The sequence below is a fragment of the Fusarium oxysporum genome, chromosome XII (genome assembly GCF_013085055.1).
Source record: "Fusarium oxysporum Fo47 chromosome XII, complete sequence".
Lineage (NCBI taxonomy): Eukaryota > Fungi > Ascomycota > Sordariomycetes > Hypocreales > Nectriaceae > Fusarium > Fusarium oxysporum.
In genome coordinates this window covers 1177579-1196915 of record NC_072851.1, presented here as the reverse complement: position 1 = coordinate 1196915, position 19337 = coordinate 1177579, and the positions used below count along the sequence as shown (strand labels likewise).

General features: G+C 48.5%; 7 protein-coding genes across 7 annotated transcripts; 3 read left to right on the top strand and 4 right to left on the bottom strand.

The window, feature by feature from the left end:
- Positions 1 to 124: 124 nt before the first annotated feature.
- FOBCDRAFT_282347 (uncharacterized protein) lies at positions 125 to 545 on the bottom strand (the record flags this gene model as incomplete). The annotated part of the gene is made up of 3 exons (XM_031193662.2): positions 125 to 252; positions 323 to 362; positions 423 to 545. The coding sequence occupies 3 exons, from the start codon at positions 543 to 545 to the stop codon at positions 125 to 127; spliced, it is 291 nt and encodes a 96-aa protein (XP_031030283.1).
- A 1059-nt stretch (positions 546 to 1604) lies between these two features.
- On the bottom strand, positions 1605 to 3394 carry FOBCDRAFT_171891 (major facilitator superfamily domain-containing protein). Its single transcript, XM_031193661.3, has 3 exons — positions 3186 to 3394; positions 2103 to 3123; positions 1605 to 2054 (listed from the first exon to the last, which is right to left on the bottom strand). Exons 1-3 carry the CDS (start codon positions 3375 to 3377, stop codon positions 1702 to 1704), a joined length of 1566 nt encoding a protein of 521 aa, XP_031030282.2. The 5' UTR covers positions 3378 to 3394; the 3' UTR covers positions 1605 to 1701.
- Positions 3395 to 6111: 2717 nt separating this feature from the next.
- Positions 6112 to 10045, bottom strand: FOBCDRAFT_245966 (uncharacterized protein; the record flags this gene model as incomplete). The annotated part of the gene is made up of 7 exons (XM_031193660.3): positions 6112 to 7146; positions 7198 to 7610; positions 7663 to 7868; positions 7922 to 8403; positions 8697 to 8906; positions 9215 to 9270; positions 10018 to 10045. The coding sequence occupies 7 exons, from the start codon at positions 10043 to 10045 to the stop codon at positions 6112 to 6114; spliced, it is 2430 nt and encodes an 809-aa protein (XP_031030281.3).
- Positions 10046 to 10315: 270 nt separating this feature from the next.
- On the top strand, positions 10316 to 11940 carry FOBCDRAFT_245965 (uncharacterized protein; the record flags this gene model as incomplete). Its single annotated transcript, XM_054707835.2, has 4 exons — positions 10316 to 10623; positions 10672 to 10803; positions 10854 to 10986; positions 11065 to 11940. 4 exons carry the CDS (start codon positions 10316 to 10318, stop codon positions 11938 to 11940), a joined length of 1449 nt encoding a protein of 482 aa, XP_054563810.2.
- A 107-nt stretch (positions 11941 to 12047) lies between these two features.
- FOBCDRAFT_254570 (uncharacterized protein) lies at positions 12048 to 15196 on the bottom strand (the record flags this gene model as incomplete). Its single annotated transcript, XM_059611130.1, has 9 exons — positions 14840 to 15196; positions 14501 to 14784; positions 13853 to 14449; positions 13048 to 13802; positions 12835 to 12859; positions 12298 to 12697; positions 12206 to 12245; positions 12116 to 12129; positions 12048 to 12080 (listed from the first exon to the last, which is right to left on the bottom strand). The coding sequence occupies exons 1-9, from the start codon at positions 15134 to 15136 to the stop codon at positions 12048 to 12050; spliced, it is 2445 nt and encodes an 814-aa protein (XP_059466395.1). The 5' UTR covers positions 15137 to 15196.
- A 963-nt stretch (positions 15197 to 16159) lies between these two features.
- Positions 16160 to 17094, top strand: FOBCDRAFT_324884 (CAP domain-containing protein; the record flags this gene model as incomplete). Its single annotated transcript, XM_059612122.1, has 4 exons — positions 16160 to 16183; positions 16354 to 16580; positions 16632 to 16702; positions 16755 to 17094. The coding sequence occupies 4 exons, from the start codon at positions 16160 to 16162 to the stop codon at positions 16877 to 16879; spliced, it is 447 nt and encodes a 148-aa protein (XP_059466394.1). The 3' UTR covers positions 16880 to 17094.
- Positions 17095 to 17625: 531 nt separating this feature from the next.
- FOBCDRAFT_150386 (luciferase-like domain-containing protein) lies at positions 17626 to 19234 on the top strand (the record flags this gene model as incomplete). The annotated part of the gene is made up of 4 exons (XM_031193654.2): positions 17626 to 17751; positions 17801 to 18119; positions 18173 to 18290; positions 18343 to 19234. 4 exons carry the CDS (start codon positions 17626 to 17628, stop codon positions 19232 to 19234), a joined length of 1455 nt encoding a protein of 484 aa, XP_031030275.2.
- Between the last annotated feature and the right edge of the window lie 103 nt (positions 19235 to 19337).

Here is a 19337-nt window from a genome sequence, read left to right as displayed (position 1 = left end):
CTCGTCATATTTGGGTTCATATTGTCAACTCTAACTAGCTCTGGCCCAATAGCCCGACTTGATATAAACGAGAGTAATGCATTCCGGTTGGGATGCATGGTAGGCTGCTGATCTGCGGTATCGACTACTCAGGAGTAGGCGTAGGGGTAACCGCCGTCAGACGCGGGCCCGGAACACACTTCCCATTGACGCACCGTCCATTTCGTTTGAGTAGGGGACAAATGTCGCCAAGCTGGTAGTGAAAGCGGCGAGCTACTTGGATCAGAAGAATTCTTATGGGTACGGAGAAAATGGCCGTTGAGCCATCGACAGGGGCACTCACCGCCTCCAGGACGAGTGGCAAGATCACCTCGGCAGGACAGCTAGAAAGTCCGACATATAAGCAGTCAAATATACGGATGAGTGAAGATAGTAGGACTTACGGTAAGCGGCGCATCGCACTGGCATACATCTGGGTCGCCTTTCTGGCAGACTTGCCCAATGTTGGCACACGCAAAGGTCTCGGCCGAGAGTGCGGCAACAGCGAGGACGATGGAGAACTTCATTTTGAATGGGAAAGTGCAATAGGCTTATTGGATTGAGCTGAGAGCTTTTTGTACTTTGTTGAGTTGTTGAGTGTCTGTCTTATGATAGTGGGTGATGAGTTATCAACCGACATAGGAGCGGATTCGACGGTTCTTATAGAAAGTAACAGGGCAAAGGTAAGAGGAAAAGTGAAGGAGGGACTATTGGGAGGTTGTTTCATATTGATAGAAGAGGTTCTACAGATATGGCAGTGATGGGACCTCCTCGAGTAAAACTGTCTAGGCTTGATTCTCATTTTGTGTCATTGTGTCGCCCGTGCAGATTGAGACCACGAGCAGTCACAAATAGGGAGCTTTTCTGACTTTTTTCATCATTCAGGACCTTCTTGATACTTTGCGCTATCTTATCCTTCTAGTCTATGGAAACCACAAAGTCTTGTCGTCGGTTCACATAGTTCAAAGCTTAGGATATCACGGAGCAGTCTCTCGAAAGACGTAACTAAGGTGATGTGTAGGAAATATGCTTCTCAACTGTCTAGATCACATATGTTTTAGCTACCAGAAACTTGTCTTAAGTCATACCACTAGAAGCCCTGCATCAAAAGAGACAGCGGGGTCTGTTCTAGTGACACGAAGACATGATTCATACTGTAATCGAACGACTGATAGCGTAGAAGGGTCTGCAAACAGACTTCACAGCATAGTGAGCGATGCCATGATGGAGTCGGTGTGCTTTTCGAGAACAATGAGAAGTAGGGCACAAATATCTGTTACCGGCTTGTGCACTCATAACCCAGTGCATGATTTGGTCAGTATCAAGAATATAGACAGATGTGGCGCGGTCTCGACCATTCTTTGTGATACCCTCAGCATATGGACTCAGCTGGAACATCTTGTCGTTGTCTCACACCCTTGTCTGCTCTTACGGAAGCATCCGAGCATCTTCAGAATTGAGCGGGGTCTCAATACATCATAGGCAGGCGAGAAAGCTTGCATAAGTCTGAATGGTTCATTATTCTAGTATCAGAGACATTGAAAGTACTAACAGTATTCTATGAGTACTACATAATCATAACGGTACCTTCATCCAATCCATACCAGTTCAGCTATCCTGCTAAAGGAGTCACCAAAAGAAACATAGAAACAAAGCGCAATGTAACCAATGTCCTTGCGTTCTCTAGAGAGTGTACCTAAAGTCAGGACGCACATCACCGCTGATCCACTTCTGCTCGTCTGTCATGGCAGCATACTTGGCATCCAATGATCCTCTAGCACGACGTCGATTCTCCAATCTAAGTGCAAAGTGCATAAAGATGGAACCTCCTAGAAGAAATAGGATCTGGTAGGCCAGGACCGTGCCGTGGCCGGCGAAGTAGCGAGGCCTTTGGGTCTCACGGTAGATGTTGGACGAGACGACACCATTGAGGTTACCCCAGCCGACGACCATACCGAGAACAATGGCACGCTTCAATGAACCCTCGATGTTGTTGTTGACCCATGACACGGTGTTTGAGACGGTGGGATAGATACCTGTTCTCGATTAGTAAATGCCTCAAGAAGCCAGTGTTGTATACTTACCCATTGCACCGAGGAACACAGCGCCGTATTGGACGTGCGGGTCAGCCGAAGCGATCAGCATGGTGAATCCAATGATACCGACACAGACAGTGGCAATATTACAATAGCCACGCCATTTGGTTCGGTCTGCTAGGAATCCGACGAAGACAGTAGCGGCTGCAGCGCAAGCATATGGAGGAACCGATAGGAGTTGCGCCTTGGTGCCTACATGTCCCATACTTCGGAGAATGGTTGGCAGGAAGAGAGAGAAGGCGTACAGGGGCATCAGCGAGCCCATATAGATAACCATGTAGCCATATGTCTTCCAGTCCTTCATGGCAGCCCAGATATGACGCTTGTCGAAGTCTTCGGCGGTCCTTCCTTGACGATCGAGGATGAGGCGGCGTTGAACACGGACACGGTCTTCTGGGGAGAGGAACCGAGCGGTGTCGGGCCAGTCAAAGACCATCCACCAACAGAAGGCACCGACAGCGACAGTTGCGAGACCTTCAAGGATGAAGATCCACGCCCAGCCAGGTCTACCGCCAATGCCGTCCATCTTAGCGATAGCTGCAGCGAGGAGACCACCGAAAGAGCCTGCCAGAGCAGCAGCAGAGAAGAAAATGGCGGCGCGTGCACCAATCTCAGATGACTTGTACCAGCAACCGAGATAATAGTTGACACCAGGATAAAGGCCAGCCTCCGCGACACCGAGGAAGAAGCGAGCTGCCAGTAGACCTGGGTAGTTGTGACAGACACCCATGAGAGTCATGACGGCACCCCACGCGATGATGATGCCCGTGAAGAAGATGCGGGGTGTCAAGCGCTTGAGGAGACCATTGGTAATTGGCTCGAAGAGGGCATAACTGACGAAGAAGATGGTGAGAGCGACATTGTAATCTCCTGGCCCCATATCCAAGTCGTCTTCCATGCCTGCGAGACGAGCATTGCCAATATTGGTTCGATCCAGGAACGAGAGGAGGTAGAGCAGCGATAGCCAGGGGATAAGCCAGAGGTCGACCTTCCAGACCAACTTCCTGTCCTGTATCATTGTCAGCATCATTCATTTTCGATGGGATACGGATTATATGTTGAACGACTTACAATCTCGCGTCGTTCCTCTTCACTCTTGCCCTCATCAGGGTCAGGAAGGGCAGCTAAGAGTGCATTTCGCTCAGCATCGACAGAAGCCCCGCCCCCGACATTGGACAGCGTCGTCGACGCGACATTCTCGACATCAACAGCTGTAGGCTTCTCTTGCTCACTCGGCGGTGTCGCCGTGGTATCAGTAGTCATGGTGCAGGAACAGTAGCTTATAACACAAGTCTAGAATAGCGAAACAGTCTCTACGCTCCGCGGAGATGACAGCTTGCTACTGCCTTTACTAGCAGAACAAGAGAAGAAAACAAGTCTGAGGGGGAAGAAGCAAGGGCTTTTGTTACCACGTAGACAACTCTTCCATTCAACCCGCCTCGTACGTCAACGCCCGCAAGCCCCCCCAAACCCCAAAGCTAGCCCATGCGATGCGGGGGAGGAAATGAACCAAAGCTCACGATCTGCGATGACTCTAAGCGTTTACGGGAAGGTCGACGCATGGACGTGGAGAAGAAGAGACCAAGCTTTATTGCCCAGCCTTGGCTTTAATTGGACGACAAGGGTGAAATGCCGATCTGTAAGTTGGGTTATTGTGTCTCGCAAACAGGGAAAAACACCCCGAGTCAGCATTGCTATGGGAGGTAGGGGCCAGGGAGTCTTTGCCCCGAGTGCAACCCAATTTGTAGGTCGAGGATCAGCCTGAATGGCTGTTGTGTCCCGAATCTGACATGAAAAGAGCCGATCCTCACTTTGCAGCGTTTGATGGCGTCCAATATTTGAGCCCATCCCAAAGCCTCGGCTCCCCTGTGCGACGTTGCTGCAGCCACCGACCTCCACGAGGTTTGTTGATCACGAAAATGGAATCATCATAGGGAGTAAAAACACTTTCCAGTACCGAAGCTCCGGAGCCCTGCTGAGTGACGAACACTGACCCCTCCAGCGCCTCCCCCTCAAAACATCGTGAATGGACTTGTCATCGGAGGTGGCAGCGCAACTCTGACTAGTGCTGATCTCGTAGTCCCGGGAGTCACTACTTAAAACAGAAGCGTAATTGAGCAGGTGATTAGTGATTATCCCATTCCCCCATTTTCTTGGCTGATACAATGCAACACCAACACTCCAAGTTTTTTGGGGATTCAGAACTGGACTGTTCCTTGTTGGTTCTGGCGTTTTCTGAGTTCTGATGGATTCTGTACCCGGGAGAGGGGTAAGCTTGATGGCTAAGCTTAAAAGGACCAGCGTCCACTACGTAGCAGCCTTGCTGAGTTTGGGCTGACAAAACATGCAGCGTCATCCACGTGGCAAAACCTTGAGAGTGGTGGTTGCGTCGTGGTATTTGGTACAGTCTGGCATCATCACTGTACCATACTCTTATCAATATGCAGCGTAGATTTACATCAATATTGTCCCAGTTAGTATCGAGTGCGTGAATATTTGCAATAACGACTTAAGGTGTTGATCAGAGCTACTGAACAGGCCTAATTTAGGTTTGTGCTCACTGTAATCTTCCCCGCTCCCAACCAAACTCGTTAATTGGTGGCCATATCACAACCCCGAGTGAGCACTGCATACCGCCTTCATCTGCCGCACCTCCAAGGTTACATAGTCAAAATCGTTGTTGCGTCCCCTCACACGGAATCAAAGCATGGCCGCTGGGATTATTCACTACTCGGAATTACGGCAAAAAGGAATGCAACACCCAAAACACCCACTGGTTTATTCTATTGCTGATTGGGAAACCGCCGTTTTACTGTGCCACCGGACATCTTACGCTGCGAGACCCGATGCCATATAAGGATTTATCAATTCTTATACGCCAAGATGCGCCAAGAAAGTGTCAATCGCATCTCTTCCGCAGCATCCGATGCGTGGCTCAGATCTTGAATGTCTGTGCCCTACCTTTGTTGCATTCCTTATGTCCGATGGTGGATGGGATATCTTGAATCGAATACATGATACCATACACCCTCTGATTTAGAGAATGCTTATCATCTATTGGTAAACATCAAGACATGTCGCAAGACACAAAGAACACTGACAGATGAGTCTCGATCGACCTAGACGCGTAATGCAACCTGAAGTGTCGTATCGTGTAGTTGAACAAGATTCACCACGTGGATTCTAGAATTCTCGGCGCCAAGGTAACGAAACGGTGATGCCAAGCGCCAAGCTGCGTCAATTACACATCTGTCGGCAGTTGCGTACGTTTTCTCGGCGGCTTGGTAAGACCAGAGAAAATATTGGAAATGAGAAGAATGGGTTATAGAACATGATTAACAGGTCAGGCTGTTGGCGGAAGGTTATAGATGACCCCGCTGGCCGACGCCTGGAAAGACTCGCTTGAGTAGTCAGCCATCAAGCTCTCATCATATTGCGACAAAAGTTGAATCAGAGATTCCTGAAATCTTACATACATTATTTGTGTATACGAATCCGAAACAAATATCTCGCGGATTCATAGACCATCAGGCTGGAGACGTGACAGCCTCTCGATTTTGGCACCTATGAACGCCTGCAGACGGCGCGCCTCAACAAGATATCTATTCTTCAACTACGGTGAGAATATTCAATGTACGTAAAGAACACAAAACTACTGTCTGATGTTCTGGCTTGAAACACGTAACAAGTTGATCTTGATGGTTCATGAGTTCTATGTGGACTTCCGGGGGGAAGGGATTATAGCAATGATTAAGCATCATACAAGGATAGAAGCATCTGAATCTTTGTCTCCATTTCTTTTGGTTTACTATCACCTCCTATCCTCTTGTGACTGTGCCCATATAACTCCGCTCAATCAAACCCCAAACCGGCACCAGCCAAAACACCTTAGAATGCTGTGCAAGTACTATAATTATCATAACCATGAGATCATAACGTTCATAAATGATTGACTTGAAATGAAGTCCTTCGCTTTCTAAACCTTCCCTGACATAGTTTATGTCTTCAAGATGTTCGCAGCAACAACAATACCACGAGCAGTCTTCTTGACCCATTCCTGAGCCACGGAGAAGTCACCGTCCTCAGCATACTGAACGCCTTCAGTGATACCAGGGAAGGTAACAGCAGCGTAGCCAGTGTCTAGACCAGGGGCATTGACGACGTGCTTGTAGAAGTCACGGTCAGGCAAACCACCTTGAGAAATGAAACCTCGCTGGAAGTCGCGGTACTTATGATTGACAACCTTCTTGAGGACGTCATCATCGCGCTCACGGGCAAGATTCTCAAGAGCCTTGACCTCATCGGCACTCTTCTTGAAGTGCTCGATGGCTTCGTCAAGCTCGCTGAGATCAAGATCGGCATCCTTGCTCTCGACATACTCAGAGAGATCCTCGTAGTATGCTCGAAGCTCCTTGGCGTAGTTCTGAGTGTCAAAGGGAAGGATGTCATCAGTGGCCAGGTGGTAAGCTAGCAGCGACAGGTACTGGCCTTGAGCGGTATGAACATGGAATCCCGGGTCACCAAAGGTCGACATCCAGTGATAGGTATCGTAGTTGGAGTGGTAGTGCCAGATAGGATCACCGGCACCTCCACTGCTTCCAGTATCAAGAGAGCTGATACCGCGGTGGAAGAAAGCAGTGTAATCAGAGCCAGAGCCGAGGATCTCGATGTCACCCTCGCTGGCAGCATGCCAAGCGTCATAGAGGGACTGATTGAAGCCACCAAAGTTGGGATCAACGATCTTCTTGAGAACCTCGGTAGCAAAGGTATGAAGCTCAGGTGAAGCACCGAGATTAGGTCGAGGGCCGCTAACAGCAACATCGATGTTCAGATATGAAACAGCCGTGTCAGTGAGCCAGTTGACGTGCTCCTCAACCCACTCAGTAGAGCCAATGATGCCCCATTCTTCAGCATCCCAAGATGCGAGAACAATGTTTCGCTTGGGCTTCCAGCCTGAATCAGTGAGCTTCTTGAATGCGCGAGCAAGCTCAATGAGGATCGAAGAACCAGAGTTGGGATCTCCGTTACCGCCCTAATCAGTCAGTGATGAACTTTGTGAGTATCTGCTCGCGATTTTACTTACGACCATCCATGTATCTCTATGGTTTCCAATGATGATAGTTTCGTCGGCATTAGTTCCGTTGATAACACCAATGACATTGTGTACCGGCTCGATAGAATCACGAGAGACTGTGCTGAGAGCGAGCTTCACGCCAGGCGCAGGGCCAGAGCTATAGTCGGCATCGAGACCGCCTGTCCAAGCAGTACGATTCACCTTCTCAGCGGTAACGCCGTGGCCATTGAGAGCCTGCAGCAGAGGCTGAGCGGCCGAGTAAGAAATTGGCAGAGCTGGGATCTTGGCAATAACCTCCGAGATGTCAGCTCGAGGCGAGTCCTTCTTGGAGGGGTAGCCAGGAGTTGTAGGGTCGCCGGTACGGGTGGACAGAAATAGTGTTGAGCCCTTTTGGACGGAGCTGGGATTTCTAGCAGGACCATCTGACATTTACTTAGCATGAGCTTTTCAGAGCAGTCATATAAGAAGTCTTACCAGGATAAGCCTCGTAACCGTTGGCAACCGTAATGTTTCCATCGTCGCCAGGGTCGGTAAAGATAATGGCACCAATGGCTCCGTGATCTTGAGCATTCTTTACTTTGAGACCGCGGAACAGACCACCATATTTGATAAGAGCAATCTTGCCCTTAATATCGACACCAAGCTCGACTAGTCGATCAAAATCATCGATTGAGCCTCGGCTAGCGCCTAAAGTCAGCAACAAACATCCAGGCTATTTGAAAACTTGACTTACCCAGCGTAGACATATTCGGCAGAAGCATTTCCGGTCGGCGAGTAGGCCAACCAGGTCTGCTGTGAAAGCACATCCCAGCCTGTAACATCATCTTCCTCAAGCACCTCCTCCTTGGTGTTCACCTCGGTTGTTGTACCGTTGGGGCCGGTGAAATAGAGAGATGAACTGACTGGGTATCTGAGGAACACATGGTACTCCGCCAGGTGCGCATCAAATCCGCTCTCGGACCAACGATCAGCGGTCCACTGGGCAGCTTCTTTTCCATAGCCAGCCAGCTTATTCTGGTGACCGTAGTAGTCAGACCACTTGTCAATGGATGAATTGTCAAAGGAATTGACAAGAAGGGTTTCTTGCTCCGTCAAGACTGGAGGCCAATCGGCATTGCGCTTGGTCAGTGGCTGGCGATGTGTATGTCGTTTGCCCAAGACGAGATCACGCTGGCAAGCAGATACGCCAGCAGCGAAAGCTGCGATTGTCGAGAGCTGTCGGAAATGCATAACGAAGGCTCAATGCCAATTGAACTTCACAACCTTTGCCTGGGAGGGGAAGTAATCGCGGAGCAATGGGAAGCTTCGGATATAAATGCAACTCCCGCAAACATGGCCAGCCCCATTCTGCAGTGTCATGTTACCTTACAATGGTACCATTGCATAGACAACACTTAGGTCCTTGGTATTCCCAACAAACAGGATCCCATCTCGAGCCAAGCTCGTCTTTGATTTGCCAAAGCTCTTATCATGATGGATGAACTTCCTTTCCCAGTCGGTAAGCTTACGATCCTGAGCTCGGGATAGCTCTCGTGAATGTCGTCATGCCTTGCGGTTGTAACCCTCTTGGGAAGCTCCTCAGAGTCGGCCAATGGCTGAGCTGGCTTGGCTACTTGGCTTTGCTGCGGGGAGGGATCGGCGTGTTTATTCACCTGCCTGATGGGGTTTGATGGGTAGAGGTTCTTGCGTAACGACTCTCTTGGACGTGGGATAATAAGCTTGACTTTTGGGTAATCAAGCTTAACGTTTCCCCGCTCCTACAGGGAATCGGTTGCCCGAGTCATTGACGGACTGATGTCGGCAACATCATGGTCTTTTTCATCAGTTATCGCGTGCTCATGCAGTACATGTCACTGGGAAGCCTGGAATAGAAAATGGAACGCGCGACACGTTTTTGTGTTGTGCTGAAAATGTGCGACCAGTAGAAGCCTGGACGATTGTCATAGCTCACGAAGGAGGTTGGACATGTAATCCTCCAATGCCGGCAGTTTGTGGATCAATTGAGCACACTAGGGAGCTAGCTTACGATTGAGTTCATCTGAATACAGTTGACAGCAGAGGTGGCGTAGCGGAGATCTCGTTCTAAGTATAGTAGAAGTTTAGAAAAATTCATGCTGTCTGATTGTAAGAAAAGATGCGCTAGCATTCACAGTATCATTTATGAGAGTGCACATAGAGTCAGAGGCAATCAGGAAAATCAGTTAACCGAGATATGAACTGCGGAAGCAATATTGGGGGGAACATCACTATCGGATAACAATTTCATCATGGCGAAGTGAGCCGGCACGATCGGGGAGTATCAGTCAATGGCAGCACCGATTTGAAGCTAAAACGAGGAAGAAGACTAGAGGCTGAACTTATGGATAATTGGATGCTTCCACTCGAAGAATCCAACTTCTTAACTGGCAGTTACGTAGATCAGGGCTCCTTTTGCAAAGCAGATTCGATCCTGACCCTTGCAAAGGCTGCGCCGCAGCGACAACACACCATAACCAGCAATTGCTTCAGAATTGTTCGTAAAAAGCCCAGGGGGATTCTTGTGAAACAGATAAAATGGAAGAAAGAGGAGAGAGAAGCGAAAACATGCTATTTATAGCTCACAAGCCTCTGTTGGCCTGCTGAAGCTGTTCCTATTGGCTTGAATTCGTGCAGAGGGTACACTCATGCAGAAAACTGTTGGTCCTGAACCAACACTTTCTCGATACCGACCAAACAGCCCCAAGATTGCACATTTGGGGACAAATTACTCGGGCTATAAAGCTCTAATTTTAATTGTTTAGTTGAAGGCCGAGATGGTCGTGGAGTCTGTGTTGCAGAAATACTTAGAACTGTTTATTTCGGTGACTCTTTTTGTCATAAGGTTTGGAGGCCAATTTCAGAGGCCTAGGTGTTTCTGGAGAGCGCTTAATGTTTATATACTTTTCTCTTCAGGTTTCGAGTTGGCTGGGGTGTTCAGCTGAGGCAGACTTGACCATAAAATCAGGCAGAGGCCTCCCCTCACGGAAATGCATTTCTATTCCTTTAGTGTCTTGACTTATCATCAGTTTTTGAGTATACATCCGGATCCAACTCCAAGCAGAATCATACTTATCCGACTGACATGTTTTTTCAACATTCACTATCAACCATGAGTAAGGAGAAGATCGGGAATATTCCAAAAATAACCCCTCTCCAAATCGCATTAGGTTATCCGCGGTCCAATCCCTCCAGCCGATTCTTCGTGCAGGCTTATAAGAAATTTATTGAGGGGTATAAGACCAGTGATGGAGTGCCCGGAGTTTCCCTGATTAAGTGGACCGATGCAAGGCAGAGAGTTGACCTCGAGTATATGGCGAAGACATTTGCAGTCATAGAAGGCCGAGGACAGCAATATTGGCCAGCGAGCGAGAGCTCTTCTTCTGGGGACTCACTGATCTGGGGACAGGATGATGAAAAGTAGGACCCCCAAGCAGTTGCAAGAATATGTTACTGACCAAGTGTTAGAATCGTCAAGCTGCTTGCCCAACTCTTTTTTCGCCATAACCAGCAAGAACATCAAAAAGGTCTTAACTCACCATCCAAGAAGAAACAAGCAGCACGTAACGAGAGGCAGAGATCTCAGACACTTGGACAAAGGTATTGCCAACTTTCAAACTTTATACTGTAGCTAACATGTTTTCTGTCAGTGAAGTAATGTCACCTTCAGTTCCAGGCGAGGAAATGGACACAGACCCATGGAACGAAGACGATTTAGATAATGATCCCACCCTTCCAGATCCAGACACCCTTCTTCTACGCCCTAGGGGACCAGATAATCAAGTAGGTAGTCTTCTCGGTGTTATCGCTCTACCCGTCCATAGACATGATGCATAAAGGGTTATCAACTGACTGTACCAGACTTTATCGGCAGGTAATATGACCAACATCACACCGCCTCCTCAAAACTCCACAGCGGCGATAAATCCTCCGAGCGACACTGCGGTCTCTTCTGAACCAACTGCCCCTGTCGCTCAGATGACCGAACGTCCAGAGACCACCGCCGCTATAGACGGTATTACTGAGAAATACACATCATCAGGCCGCAGCTGCCGACCAGTCCAGCGCCTTAATTTTGTCGAAACACCAACCTTTGACACGGAGGATGATTCTCAATCTTTGTCACCACCTCCAAGTCGACAAAGCGACCCAGGATCCCGTCTCAGTCCAGAGCTTGGAACAGAGACCCCTGGAGATTCTAATGTCGGCACCTCACAGAATCCTCGCGCAACTTCAGAGCCAATGTTCTTTGATAAGACCCAGCTGGCTACTGAAGACATAACCCCTGTACAAGAGGCAAATGAAGCGACTAGAGCTATGCCTCCACCTCCTCTCCCTCAGGCCACATATCAGACACCAGGGGCTACCACTAGAAGGCCAAGATACGGCATCAAATACAGTGTCGAAAAGTCACCTGGAAACCTCACGCTATGGGATCATGACGGCACATTCGGTCGCATGTCAATGTCGAAGTTTCAGTTTATACATGGCTTCCACGATATTGACGCTGTTCGATTTATTGTTCAGCGCGAAGGTAGGATTTGGGATGATAGAGTCCATAAAAACCACGATGTTGCATTTCAGGATATGAAGGTTCGCTTTCGAGGCCTAATCAGGAATGATTTGGATGGACTTGGCCCCGGTAGCGATTTTATTCCGTACGATATCTGGATCATGCCAATTAGGAGTTCCGAAACTGAGGAGAAGTTTGTTCGAGAGCAGACGATTGCGTTGTGATCCGGGCGTTAGTATTGGTCAACGACGCAGTCTCTTCAGAGGATCAGTTGGGATCAGGAAAACACTCCTTTAGCGAACGATGTTTCTTTTGGTGACTTTTCTATTTCTTAGTATAGTACAGTCCTTCTCTCAGATATTCTCTGCATGATGAATTGATACCCCCCTTCCGACGGACCCTGTCATTACGGCCTGCAAAGCAAACAGTATCCTTTTCTAGCGAGTGACCTAGGTCTTTCTCAAAGCTCGTCTTGTTTTACGAACTTACGAATAGCATTGATAGTACCCTCCACGGCCCCCTTGGCCATCTACAACGCCGAGTCAGCTCTATGTTTCCAAAGTTCAGCGCAAAAGGCTCACCTTGAAATACTTCTCGCGCAACTGCTTGGCCTCTTCGCTCTCTGCCTCGACTTGCGGGTGCCACCATTCAAAAGCAAAGGTCAATATCAGATTACCGCCTTGGTCAACACTAACGATGTTGAATATTTTGCTCCCATCTGGTTGATAGAAATCGACGCGAGTCGGCGCGAATTCGTGGACTACCTCTTTGACAACGGTGTCGTTGCTACCTCGCGCTTCTTTGTCAAATGTGACCTGCCGGGTGACCTTTGTGCCTACTTCTTTATCTTCTTCACTGAGGACTTCGCACTCAAGAATGGGAGCCACAAATTCATGGGCTTTCCGGACTTTGCGCTTGAGGCCATTCCAGACTTGAGCTTCTGACAAGATGGGAGAAGCACCGCTTGGATTGATGGGGGCGCTGTAGGCCAGATTTATAGTAACCATTCTGAATATTGCCCTGTCAATACTAGTCGGGGAAACACTCTGAAACAGATGGCCAGTGTCTGGCTGTGACAATTGAGTAAGTGGTCGCAACTTGCTGGAGATAAATCACGCCTCCACTTTGTATCACGATCGTAGGCTTGGGTGACGTAAGACTTTGCTTATTAACACTTTTTCAACTAACAAATATCATGGTATGCTAAGATAAGCTAAACTATGCTCAATCTTCTATCTACTACTGCTTTTCAAATTCATCGATCTTTTCTTCGTGCACTGCTTTTCCTTGTATCTCCTCCGTAATATCTGATCCTCCCATTCCAAACATACCCTTGAAGACACGAACAAGACTTTGTCGACCTTCCCAGAGAGGAAATAGACCAACAGCGATGGAACTGCAGAACAGCCAGAGGATACCAACAACAACCCAGCCAGTGAAAAAGGGCTTGGAGAAGACATAGGATGTTCCGTACATGGGCATGGGCCAGAGGATCAGGAAAGCGATTGTCATGCAGACGGTCATTGTCTTAGCAATCTTTGAGGCCCTATTGAGCTTGGCCATGTCCTCCTCGGGAGCAACGGCGAAGCTGGTCACGACAGCAGTCTCAGAGTCACCATTGGAGTCGCTGGTGTCGTCAGCCTGCTTGATAGCAGCCATAGAAGCCCAATCGTAGCTATCTGAGCCAAAACCGAATGTGAAGAGCGGCACGAAGATCAGAGGACTCAATAGAGCGACAACGTTGCCCGCAAGCATAGGGTTGTTAGAACCGAGGTTGTCGACACTGAGAACACCATCAAACTCCTTGGCGCAGGTGACAGTCCAAGCGATGAGCGCACAGAAAAGACCGAGGACGGGAGACACGGCAGCAGCAATCCAGTTCTGGCGCTTCCAGAGAAGAGTCAGAGTAGCGGGGATGACAGCTGCGGAGATCATGACACCCATCCAGAGGTACAGCCAGCCCATGCTGATACCAGCGTAGTGCAGACCAACACTGAAACTGGCCATGATGACACCATAAAGACACACAGTCGTATGCGAGACACCAATAAGTCGGCTGCCGGAAGCTTGGGGGTTGATGTAGGTCCTGGAGAAGCGTTAGCGTAAGGTACGAATTTTCGTACACGAAAAACTTACTGGTAAACATCATAGGTGAAGATGGAGGAAACAGCGATGAGCTGAGCCGAGGTCGCAGAAGTGACAGCCATGAAGATCATGATCAAAGTGCAGATAGCACCAGTCTTGCCCAACAAGCCAACAGCAGCGTACGGCAGAACAAGACCAGCCGAGACATCAGCAGGGTCCATGCGGTTGGGGTACGTAGGGAACGCGGGGTTGGTCTCTAGGGCCAAAGCACTGAGACCCATGGTAGTCGCACAGAGCCAAGGGATAGCGAACCATGAAAGACCGCCAATGATGTATCCGGGAAGTGCGGCAACGGGGTGAGCGGCGATGGCCTTGTTGTAGTAACCGTTATCCATGAATACGGTACCGAAGTTACCAACGATGTTGATGACGAAGAAGATGATACCCTCGCGAGATCGCATGGTGAGGTATGAGCCTTCAGCATTGCCATCAACGGGATGAGACTTGGCCGCCTTAGTGAGCGCATCGTAGACTTCGCCAGGTGATCCGAGTTCACTGCCGGTTGCATAGGCAGTGAGCGCGAAGATGAGGATGATGACGAGAATAATGACGGTGTGAACATAATCTGTCAAGAAAGTGGCCTTGATACTATTTGACGAGTTAGACACGTTTCCCTCCCTAGAGGCTAATCTGACTTACCCTCCAAACATGGTGTACAGCACAACACCGAGAGGTAGCAGGAAACATGCTGCAGCAGTGTGCATGCCAGTGAGAGAAGTGACTACAGCAGAGCCACCAGTCAACAACATGGCAGTGACGAGAATGTTGGTGAAAAGACCGAAACAGATATACACGCAGTGAGTAATGCGGCCATATCGAGCTCGGATAACCTCGAGGAATGTATGCGCATTGGGAGCCCTTCTCTTCAGCTCAATGGCAATGGTCGCGAAGAGAATGATCTGAACGGTAGCACCAGAAGCATACTTTGCAATTATTAGTCACAATTTATATTTCACGATTCACAAACAGTCGACTTACCCAGAATGGCCCAGAAACACCATATCGGTACGCGACACCAGATGATTGAAGGAGGGTAGCAGCCCAAGTCCAGCTGGAAACAACAGCTGAAGCAACAAGACCAGACTTGACCGTTCGGCCAGCGGTGTTGAACATTTCCGAGGTTTGCTTCTCATGGTTGTACCGTTTCAAGACCCATGTCGTGAAGATCATGCCCAGGGCAAAAAGAAAGCCGAGACCAACAACGATGCCATAGCCGTAGGCCTGGCTCAGAGGAGGCTCGACTGTGCCGGATGAAGGACCGCCGCCACCAGCCATTGTGATGATATATTTGCAGTATGGTTGGTGTTTAGGATTCAAGAGTCTATCACAAGAGCATTTGCCACAACCATTTTCATTGAGATCTTCATCATTGTTATATACATCCAAACACTACAGCCGTTTTACAAAACCTAAGATAATGAACCCGTTCAAGTGCCGGCGGGCCTCTCAAGATAAGCAATTCCCGGGTGCAGCTGCGCGATAAGAAATTCCCCATGGGGGCAATGATAAGAACGCACGGACGTAATTGGCCAAGAACCCCAGCCTCAGCTGCGCCCTTATCAGTGCAAACATTGAAGCGAGGGAATAAGAATCGGTTGATCACTGGCCGGCGGCCATGCGACCTGCAGGGCGGTATCTTGATAAGAAAAACAGTGGCCGGTACAGGGCATTATTCATTAATTGACACATCAGTGGACGATGCAGCACTGTATCAGCTGCTCCTGCACCGCGGAGGTATAGTACCTGAACCAAGCCGTTTCAGAGCCCAGAACATTGGAGGTTCAGCCTCAATTGAATGTGTATCTCGATCTTTAGAAATATTCGCATTGAGATAAGATTTTTGAGGTTTTGGACATGTGATCAATTATTAAAGTGTCTAGGATTGGCTCATATGCGAGCAATTAAAGTGCTACCCCACGAAGGCGACGGGTGCAGGGACCCGGGTTATCAACCCGAAAACCCAACGTCATTGATTGCAATAATGGTAAGCTCTTCGCAATCTTCTGCAACCAAAACTAAGATTGAATATTATCGGCGATAGCCTACCGGGGATTTGGGACGAGATACTGACTATGAGATGCCAGGCGGACACACTCCAGCGTACTCCCATAGATATCTAGGCAGTTGTTAAGAGAGAAAGAAATTCTCAAACAAATCATTTTCAAGCCAGATGATGAGATGCCGGTGAAACTAGTCCCTTGAAGGAATCCATATTAATTTGGACAGCGTCTTATTAATAGCTATTTATTGGTTCATCTTAACTTAAAATACTGCTTGTTCTCGCAATTCGTGAGCTCAATGGCTTACAATTCCCCTGCAGCAGTACGACATTACTCAGCAATGGGGCGCCACAGTGTGAAGTTGATAGACTAGTGGGTTTTAGAAGTCGATCTGTCGCGGATTATCAAAGATCCGGCGTTCTATGCATATCGTGGTCTTATCATAGCATCTTTGCAAGGCTCTTCACTCGGGCTTTGAGTTCTGATAAGCAGGAGGCTCTGCGTCTTCACAATGTCGCTCGCTCAAATGTCAAGGTCAAGGCCATCGTGTGGGATTCCAAGCTTGAATCAGCTGCTACAGCTTATGCTAAGAAGCTGGCCAAGGCTGGTAAGATGCAGCACTCTGCAGGAAAGGACCGTCCCAACCAGGGTGAGAATCTTGCATATGCTTGGGCAAGCAACGGCTTCAAGAACCCTATCACTGCTGGTGCTCAGGGATGGTATGTCAACTCTCTCTCTTAGCACGATACACAACTGACAACAGGTCTCAGGCTGAACGAGAAGAAGTACTACAAGGGAGAGACTATCCCCAAGGGTAACTTCTCAAAATATGGCCACTACAGTAAGATAATCAATCCGTATCATCTCACCATACATGACTAACCGTTCGTCAGCTCAATGTGTCTGGAAGAGCTCAACAAAGATCGGCATTGGCGCCGCCAAGGACTCCAAGGGCGCATGGTACACTGTTGCTCGATATTCAGGACCCGGCAATGTTGTCGGCCAGAAGCCTTACTGAGGCATAAAAGATTGAACCAAAAGGAGATTGCTGAATGAAATATCTGCCTGGGGCAGTTGAGAAGGAACAAGATGGACGTTTTTAGCGAGCGCTGACCTGATACCTTCTTTGATTCATGCCTTTTCGTCGAAAGTGGCTATATGTATTACTACTAGAATACCTCACATTCGCTTACGTGTTACGAATTATGTTAAACAAATTGATTTGTTAAACCAGTTTCTGTTTCCCATTTCGCATCATGTGAATAATCTAGGCTTTCTTTTGGTGATATGCGAATACCAACAAGCTGACATCCGTGTTTTTGTATGTCACAGTCCGGATACAGGTACATGATATTATGCTCCATCAGGCTCACGTAGTTTGATGTGTTTAGTTCTTCGCTAAGGTCTTGAGTTTTAACATACGGTAGTTGATCTGGAGTCCGTTGAAGGCGCGGGGTCTGATCATGATTGTGACATCCGTTATCGGGATCACGCAAGAGTCTCAGCAAGTCACAACTCGATTTAGATCCTGCTATTACCGAAGACGTGATTATTTGTACTCAAGTGGCATCAAAGATGTGAAGGCGTGATTGGACTTGCGGGGTTCGTTAACATAAATATGGAAGCAATTCGGACTTGGATTGGGTTTGCAGGATGGCATTTGCATATACAGCTCAACCGACAACCATTGCAATTCCCCCATCTCCTGAGCAATTTACAAAACAATCTGTAATTTTGAACTGGCTTATTTCTTTCGCAGCTGACATGGCGCCCAACCCAGCAACGAACGGGAGTGCCACCGACAACAGCAACAATGATCTCAAGAAGAAAATCATCATCAATGCCTTTGACATGTCGACGATTGGGCACTTATCACCAGGTCAATGGAAGGTCAATACCACTGCACTCTTTGCAGCAAACCAATGCTAAATCCAAATAGAATCCAGTAGACAAGTCGGCAACAAAGCGCGACCTTCAGTATTGGATCGACCTAGCCAAGCTGCTTGAGAAGGGGGGTATCAACGCGCTCTTCCTGGCAGATACCTATGGCGGTTATGACACATATGAAGGGAAGCTAGACAACTGTATTCGCCGTGCCGCCCAATGGCCCATGACAGATCCAACTATTCCCATCAGTGCCATGGCAGCTGTGACGAAGAACCTGTCTTTCGCCATCACTGCTTCAACATCTTTTGAGCCACCTTTTCTCCTGGCAAAGCGCTTCTCTTCATTGGACCACTTCACCAGAGGAAGAATTGGTAAGTATCGAGTGGTAAAACGGCACACATGAGAGACTAACATCATTTGAAAGGCTGGAACATTGTCACCAGCTGGAAGAAAGCGGCTTTCAAAGCCATTGGCCTGGACAGTCCTATTGCACATGATGAGAGATATGAGCAGGCCGATGAGTACCTGCGTGTCCTGTATAAGTATGTCACTTTTTTATGGCCCTCGTAGGACTTGACACTGACCGCAAGGCAGACTCTGGGAAGGCTCCTGGGCAGATGATGCCATCTCCCCTGATACAGAGAACGACAGCTATGCGGATCCCGAAAAGATCAGGACCATCCACCATCATGGCAAATTCTTTGACTTGGACACTCGCCATATTGTTGACCCTTCACCTCAACGTACACCATTCTTGTTCCAAGCTGGTACCTCATCTGCCGGTCAGACATTTGCCGCAACCCATGCAGAAGGCATCTTCGTGTCTTCCCACTCACCCAAACTGCTCAAACCTAAGATCCAGGCAATTCGGAAGCAGGCTGCTGAACTAGGCCGAGATCCTCAATCGCTCAAGTTCTTTGCGACCTTCACTCCCATAGTTGGTCGCACTGATGAAGAAGCGCAAGAAAAGCTCAAGGAACTGCAGAAGTACGCCTCAACTATTGGTGGACTAGTTCTCGTCAGCGGATGGACTGGCATCGACTTATCCAAGATTCCACTTGACCAAGAACTCACCTCTGCGGACTCTCTAGAGCAGCACAAGGTTCAAAGTCTTCTCGATGCATTCACTGTCACCAGTGAACATGTTCCAAAGTGGACGCCAAGAGTCATTGCCGAGAAGGCTGGCATCGGTGGACTGGGCCCAGTCTCCGTTGGAAGTCCTCAGACTGTTGCTGATGAGATGGAGCGTTGGATCGAGGAGGGAGACTTGGATGGCTTCAATGTTGGTTATGTTACCACGCCAGGGACTTTTGAGGATCTGGTTGAACTAGTAGTGCCAGAGCTCCGAAGAAGGGGCTTGTATCACGAAATACCTAGTGAAGGGGGTCATACTCTGCGAGAGAATGTCTATGGCATTGGTCAATCTGGGCTCCGGGATGATCACACTGGGTCAAAGTACAAGTATGATGTGTTCAAGGAGGAATAGTCTTCAGTCTATAGCATATAGGTTCAGCCGCTGGCAGTGTCTTAGATCAACTAGAGCATGAGCGCAGCCCATACGGCAAAACACAATCCTCAACCTACCCCAA